General features: G+C 39.2%; 1 protein-coding gene across 2 annotated transcripts in view; it reads left to right on the forward strand.

Annotated features, from left to right (window-relative positions):
• Window positions 1-2,963, forward strand: part of LOC138972758 (uncharacterized) — a 3,914-nt gene extending 951 nt beyond the window's left edge. The window contains exons 3-4 of one of the 2 annotated variants that reach the window (XR_011457737.1): window positions 555-692; window positions 1,490-2,963. Coding sequence is in view for 1 of the 2 variants with exons in the window: in XM_070345430.1 (XP_070201531.1) it covers window positions 1,490-1,612 (123 nt within the window). In the remaining variant the exon portion in view is untranslated. The remainder of the gene's footprint in view (window positions 1-554; window positions 693-1,489) is intronic. The other variant, XM_070345430.1, reaches the window with a different exon arrangement.
• The last annotated feature ends 5,484 nt before the right edge of the window (window positions 2,964-8,447 follow it).

Raw genomic sequence — 8,447 nt, forward strand, 5'->3', positions numbered from 1 at the left:
TGCCTTACCAGTCCTTTCACCTATATTTCCTTCCAAGAAAACTCTCCCTACTATTCCCTGCAGTTTTCCGATTCCTTTCTTGTTGTCTTATTTCTACCTGACTGGATCCATCACCTTTATTTCACTTACCAAAAGTCTTCTTTTCCACATCCTTATTTCTCTGCCCCCCGCATGTCGTAAGAGGCGACTAGCGGATTCTGTTTCTCCTTTTACCCTTGTTAAGTGTTTCTTGTATAGAATATAGTCAATGTTTGTAAAGATTTTAGTCAAGCAGTACGTAAGAAATGTTAAGTCCTTTGTACTGGAAACTTGCATTCTCCCAGTAAGGTCATATATTGTACTACGTTGCAAGCCCCTGGAACAATTTTTTGATTCGTGCTTTTGTGAACAAGAAACAATTAACAAGTGGCTCTATCCCATCTCCCCCCTTTCCCCGTCGCGATATAACCTTGAATGGTTGAAAACGACGTTAAACACCAAATAAAGAAAGACAGAAGTTCTTACACTAATTTCATAGTTAACCATAAGTTATAACAATACTGTTATGTTTGCAGACCTCCCGAAAAAATTGGCATTACATGCATCACGCAGCTCCCATAATTTGAAAGCGTCTGCCTAAACACGGATATGCTGGAGACGGCATATTACCAGTACCGGGAGGAGCATGGGTTTTTACAGACTACTCTTAAGGAGTAAGTGACACACCTATCTTTCTTTACCAAGCATGTGCTTGTCACATCATCGTGATGTGTTGGCAGATACTTCTAGGTCTGTTCCACATGACAAATGTACCCCGTACACCCATCCATTCACACACCTGAAGAAGAAGGTGACAGAAGATTTTTTTTAATTTGCAGGTTTAAAGCAATCCTTGTTTTTCATGTCTTAAAAACTTTTTCTTCTCACAAAGTTGAAAGTTGGTCCATTAAAAAAACCCATTAAATTAAAAGATAAGACATACAAGTGCACACATAGTATTTCCTCTTCTTGTCGATCACGCGTCTATATTGTGATGTGTTTGACATGGTATGATGCATATAATATATTATATACAAACCAGTAAATATTATTTTGTTATCCTCGGATCTCTCCACACTGAAGTCCAGAAGTGAATAATAGATTCATAGTTTATACACTTTGTGTGAAACAAGATCAACATAATGCTGGAAAGAAACACATTTTGGAAAGTACATTTTAAACATAAATAACTAGGTAAAATGAAAGATTTACATGGATCTTGTCATACTGTCACACACACACACACACACACACACACACACACACACACACACACACACACACACACACACACACACACACACACACACACATACACATACACACACAGCCAGCCAGCCATGAAACAAGCCATTCTATCAATTCACGAAAAATAAGTGTTCTTCCCCCCACTTTCCACACCTTTTGTAGGAACACCCTGCCGGACTATGCAACACACACTTATGTCACAGATTTTGTGATTATTTTTCAGGAAGTACCGCTACATAGGATTCTGACAGCTTGTGAGGTGGTGCCATGGTGTGCTAGGGAGGAAAATCAGGATACCTTTACCTTCATGTGGAGTACGGGCCATCAGATATGCATTTCCGTCTGATGTACTACAGAGGTTTTGAGTGGTCTGAGCTTGAATGAAAATGGTAACATGAAAATGTATTTATAATCTATTGCATCACTTATGAAATAAAAGAGTAAAATCTGTAATTCCTTGCAAGTGCATTTTGTTCAGTATTGTCGTTGGTGTCAACATCAGCGGGGAAAAGTGGGATCAGTTTGGTTATCTTGTACTGTATGGTGCTGCAGCTTCTTATCGGTGGTGGTGATATGCAGCGGCCCAAAAGTCAGGTTTGTCACAAAATTCCTCTGGGAAGGAAGCTTCAAAGGCACCTGGATCCTTTGTCAGCTTCTCAAACAGACGTTGAAGCAATCTTGACACGTGACCTGTAAATGTAACAGTGGATAGCTCAGGATGAGATAGTCGTGAAAAGGCATTATTAGCACGGAACCAAGTACAGCTTTTATGCTTGCAAAAATGCATTTTAGGAAGAATGCTGCAGTTCTAGCGAATACCCAACTGAACAAAATTAAATGTAATATTTCTCTCTCTGTCTTTTCCCTCTTCAGTTGTGTGTGTGAGTGTGTGTTTGGGTAAATTGCCAGAATTCTGGAGTATAAGAAAAGAAGAGGATTTTCATTTGTGTGTGTCTGCTAAAAACCAGCAGTCAGTAATTACCCTGCATGTAACTTACCATAAGCTCGTGGCCCTTTGCACTTCCTCACACTGTACTCTCCTTTCTTTCCTTTTGGGAATGTGATGGACAACGTGGGATTTCCTTCCTCATCAAGCGCATCACCCCTGTCCCCATTTTCATTGTAATGCAGAGTGGCAAGGAACAGCCTGAAAACAGGATACAAATTTAAATGCACTGAATTAATGACTCTCACTCTCAGTCATAATTCCACGCTTTACTAAATATTAGACAGATACCTCATTCAAAATCACTCTGCACACCCCCCCCCCCCCTTCATGTGTATTTATTGTATAATTCTCATTAATAGATCTTATCCAAAAAAAAGCATAACTGAATGTGTAAATTGTAATATTGTTTGTTCATCTAGTAGTTGCCTCCCTTCAAATTTATTTTTGAACAATTCCAAGAATACAATTTTAACTATAACTCAATGTCATACATAAAACAAGGAAGATAAATTGTGTAGAGATCTCAATTCCTTATTTTCAAATTTTTTTTTTTAAAGGATATCACTATGCAATGTCATTAACAATTGCATCAAAATTATCTCCCTTGATCTCTCTTGCACAAGACATTTGTTTCAACTACATGTACATGTATTTGTTTGTTAGATTTGGGAGATTTTACAGGAATGAATCTAACAATCAATGACCTAGATATTTCTACATTGTAAAAAAAAATCTGCTGGAGGTATGATGTGTGTTTTGAGTGTAATTGTGTGTGTGTGTATATGTGAATGTGACTGTTTGCGTGTGAATGTGTGTGTGTGTGTGTCCGTCCGTCTATGTGTCAATCTGGATCAAAGTGTATGTGCATGTCTATGCGTATGTGTGGTGTATGTGTCTGTCCGTCTGTCTCTGTGATTCTGGATCAAAGAAAGTGAATATGCATGTCTATGGGTGTGGTTGTGTGTGTCTGTGTCTGTTTGTGTGTTTCTTTCTGTGTGTATCTCTTCGTTATTATTTTATTGGCAAGACAGAGACAGAAATCAGAAATCAGAATTTTTGAGAGTCTCAGTCTCCCTCCTACACATATTCACACGGACACACATACCTTACATAAACGATGGAGATGCAACGCACTACGTCTGCCGTTAAATTTAATCATGCACCGCCAACAGAAACATAACGATCACTTGCCTTCATCACTTTTCTTTTCCGTCGACTTTGAGTCTTTCTCCGGTTCGACACTTCTTCGTCAGCCGTCTCAACCGTCTTTTATGCAGCATTAAAATTCTTCTTCACATTGATAAACGTTAGTGGGATCCCTGACGGGACAGAATCCGCCAACAACCTCCGACTCGGACGATAACCGAGTTCGGATTCGAACAAGGGAGCTGTGAACTGTTCTGCAAATGCATCATCTGCAAAATGGTGTCCACTCGTTGGTTGTGAATAAACCGTTTCCACAAAGTCAATCCAAGCTTTCCTTCTGTGAAAGACTTGAGGGAACCCGTGAGTAAGCTTACTTATTCCCGGCATGTTTGCATGGATAGTATTGCAACCGTAAACGACGCAGAAACGATCTACTCATGCTGACTCGTGTTTGCAGAAAGTTAGATCTAGATCCATGGAGAGGGCGCTGCTTCCGCTCCCACTCCCATTCCCATCTCTACGTCATCTGCCGACGTTTCTATTTTTAGCATCATCGTCTTGTTTCAGCTGAAGGCTGGCAGGTGCGAGCTTTTACGGACTTTTCCCACTCGCTGCGTCTGCTCCTCGCATCTTCGGGCCTTTGAAGGGGTGGGAATGGAATGCATCTGGGTGTATGTTTGCGTTGGTAATAAGGGTTTTGGGTTGAAAAATGGGGTTTAGATACACTTTAAATAGAAAACGCGTCTTCTCCCCTCAACAGGTATAGTTATTTGTTTTCTCTGCTTAAACATGTAAGTGACGAACAATAACACTGCCAATTCAAAATATGGCTAAAACGATGATAAAAGAAAGTGAAGTGTAAAGATGCACTTGCCTTAACACATGTTCAATTATTAACAAGTTTTATATTTAACCTAAACCTGTATTTAGTTTATTTACTGGCATACAATAAGTAAAACAGAAAGGCAAACACACACACAGCTTGGGACGTTCAGACACACACGGAACCACACATACTCACACGCACACACATACATACACACATACTGGTGTGAGCCACGTTATCCGGTCAGTGAGTTTGCACAATCATTAAGATGCCGGGAAAAATGAGCAGAGTTTACAGGCCGATTCTGTCCAGATTTGAGATGAAACTTTATTTTGTAATTCTAAATGAAGTTGGAAAGAAATCATTCGCCTATTTTGAAACTTTAGCTAAGCTGACATTTTACATGAATAGAGATGCCATGTAGTGTATGTTGACATTTACTATCATAAAGTGGTCAAAAGGCAGCTTAACGGTGCTCCTACTAACACACACACACACACACACACACACACACACACACACACACTTTCGTATATTATAAACATAAATCATCCAAATTAAATATACCGGCCTCTTTCGGTCACATCGCTGCTCTTGCCGCTGCTCTCTCCAAACTACGGCGTCCATTTTCAGTGTCAACTGAACTTGTGGCGCGCCGAACTTGTGTGACCTTGTGTGAGGAATTTTACCGCGTAAGCGCGGTCACGTGTTACGCAAGAGGTGTGTAAAAAACATGCATCCGTGACATTTTACCTCCATTTTCCTGCCTGACGTAAAACGAAACGAAACTTAATTTAGGGGTATTTATTGACCGTTTTATACGGCTTTTGACAATATTTTCCTATGCTGCCGGCAGGATATACCGACCCGGCATCCTTATGAGGGTGTGTAAACTTGCAAAAGGCAGCTTAACGGGGCTCACACAAACACACACACACACACGGTGACACACACACACACACACACACACACACGGTGACACACACACACACACACAAACACACACACACTCACACACATGCAGATGTTTGATACTCGGAACACTGTTTATGTTTTCACGACATAGCACCTGTATACTGGCGGTAGGAAGAAAAATGTATTAAAAAAAATTCACAGACATCAGAGACAGGTAAAGGGAGGCAATCGTTTCCCCTGCCAGTTTGCTAAATAGGCCAGAAAGGATGAGTTGTTTCCCATGAACCGTTTTCTACCTGGAAGTGTGTTCCAACCCCACCCAAAAGTGTGTTGGTGTCTCAAAGAGCAAAGCTTTTTCCGAAAACCAATAATATACCAATTTCTTTGAAAATATTTGGATTAAATTTACCCTCGTACATGTTATGTTAATTAGAAACATTTAAGAATAAAATATTTCACAAAAGCAAACCAATTTAATGTAAGTGCATCAGATATTTAATGATATTTTTTGGAAATGTGTCATTTTGGACATGTAACAATACACTTTTTTGGTTGAGATTATTCTAATCTCAGTGAACATTCGTATGCGTACCTTGTTTTTCGGGTTTGCTTGTTAGCCTGCTTGTTTGTTTGCCTTTTTGTGGGTTTATGTGTGTGTCAGTATACACATCCCTGTTTTTGTTGTTTGATTGTTTGTTTACGCGGTTTAAAACTAAAATATAGCTATACATGCTGATAACTAATACAAAATAAGGTTTTTATTAACTCAACTTAGCACATGATAATATTGTTTCGCTATACGCTTTTTGCACAGACTAGAGGAAGAATACATCTGACTTTGTATATAATACAATACCACGATGTAATCAATTCATATTTACAAATGCATACAAGTATACAGGCATTATCTGTCAACATGTTCATACAAACAATGCACATTCTGGAACAGGAATCAACCTTTCACATGTTAGCAACACTTATTTACAAAAAGAGTCATTCCACTTTAGCTGAGTCTTTGCGACCTTGCTTTGATTAAAAAAATTAAAAAAACTACATACAAACAAACAAACAAACAAACAAACACACAACCACGAATACAAGTTCCAGATAACAATGCAAGTTATAATCAAAACCAACACCAAACAGATTATATATCATACATGTGTTATCATGGCTATACGTTTTGTGTAGCACACACTGAAACACACTCCTCACTTCCACGTGTTTACAACTTGGATGCACACACATCATACTAAAAGTAATCAAGACATAATGCCGTGATTTGGACAAGGACATTATTATGTTTTCAGCGTAGCAATAGTGTCCGATATTTATACGAGACAAGTATAATGCTGACGAGTCGAAGACGAGTCGAAGACGAGTCGCATTGTACTTGTTCGAGTCTAAATATCGGACCCTATTGCTACGCTGAAAATACAATAGCGATTATATAGCTGTTCTGACCTTGATTTGTTGTTCCAAACTTACAAAATGACAGTTTTTGCGTCGATGCGTTGATCTCAGGTTTTGATAGCAGACGCCGTTTCTTATGCGCATTAGTTTTGCGCAGGCGCCACACTGACTTTGGAAAAAAAACTCGATTTGACAACACAGCTGTTAAACAGCTTTGTATTAGTTCATTCGTATACAACAAAAATAAATTTGAGTTTTTTTAATTTTGAACAAGACTACTTATGAAGAAGACCAAAACACAACATCAACGGAAAACTAGAAACAACTGAAGAACTAGGATGCAACAAGGGGAGGAGAAGAGAACAGCTAATCCGTACAACGCGAGCAGACGGCAGCGAAGTTTTCAGTTTGGGTGAATGGCATTCATACTTGTCTCGTCATGAAGCGAATTTTTCAACCTCAGTTATAAACGACTACATGAATGTTAGTGCCATGGGTTGTACATCAATACTTCAGAGGGGAAGTGGGGTATGTCCATAAGCAGTCTGCTTGTTAACGTTCTTAATGTTGTTATTGTTTGAAACGTGTGTATGAGAAATTGAATAAAACACGCTTAAACCAAGTGGGGTATTTAGTGTGGAGTTACGAGATAAGAAAAGCCGAATGCGAAACTGTGTGTCAGTCGGCACACAAAAACGGCTGTTCCGTTTTACTCCCCTGTTTGTACTACATATTTCGACTTTGGGCATTTTGTGGTGTTTAGGGACAGAAAATAATTGGTTTAGTCCTGTTTCATCGGGAAGTTAGCAGAAAAGGGTATGCTATCGACATTTGTAAAGCTGAAAAACATTCCCGAGAAGAATTTCAAGTTGTCAGTGTATGCTGTTGTCGATTGTTAACATCGTGTGGTACAGATGGGTAAACCGGAACCATGCGTCTTTGTTATTGCCAATATGCTTTTGGATATTGGCAAAAATGGCCGACTTCCGTAGCATTATGCTTTGATGATGATGTTGAGACCATCCAATCACAGCCCCCGAATTCACCCACGTGTCCACCAGAATAGCTATATATAATAATAATAATAATGATAATAATATGGGGGATTTATAGAGCGCTTTACATTCTCTAAGCACTTTACAATGACAAACATACATATACATACAAAGCAAAGCAAAAAAGCATGTGCAGCAGCAGTACATATAACCATGTACAATAAATAACGTCATCATAAGATGTCACATCAGAGCTCTATCAACGTATTCGTGTTTTTGTTAAAGTAAATGTGTATAACAGTTGGTATTAAGCCAGAAATCAAAGCAATGATACGTACCTAATATGCATATATACATCAGGAGGTTGCCTCCCCTATTCAGCAATGGCACGTAAAAGACCTTGGTCATTCTGCCATAAGTGCAGGTGGCTGAATACACCTAAACACGCAGACACCTGGGTAGCGCGACTCCGTTGCTGCTAGCTTTCCACTGGGAGGAAGCGACCCGAATTTCCCAGCGATGGGACAATAAAGTAATGAGAATGAGAGAATGAGAATGACTGTCACACTTCTACCTTGACCAAGACAATAAAAAAACGAAAAAAAAACTATACAAACATTCTGTTTACATAAAAGAAGAAGCACAAATGACATTTTCCGGAAATAAGTCTGTCAGGATTTGTCAGTGTTGTGAAAAAAAACATTGCGCCCCACTTCAGTGAGTCAAACAATAACACGTGGTCGACCAGTTAAAACCAGAAATCGAAACAAAAATAACTCACTCAGATGAGTATGCTATGCAGTGTCTCCTCGATATGACCCCATTTGTCCGAAAATATGCACATCAGAGTTTACGGTTTGTTGCGGCAATGATCGCTTCTCCATTATAGGCCATAATTGTCGACAAGGTGTCATTGTCTGACAAACTAAAGTCGGGC

Source organism: Littorina saxatilis, linkage group LG8 (genome assembly GCF_037325665.1).
Source record: "Littorina saxatilis isolate snail1 linkage group LG8, US_GU_Lsax_2.0, whole genome shotgun sequence".
NCBI classification, from domain to species: domain Eukaryota; kingdom Metazoa; phylum Mollusca; class Gastropoda; order Littorinimorpha; family Littorinidae; genus Littorina; species Littorina saxatilis.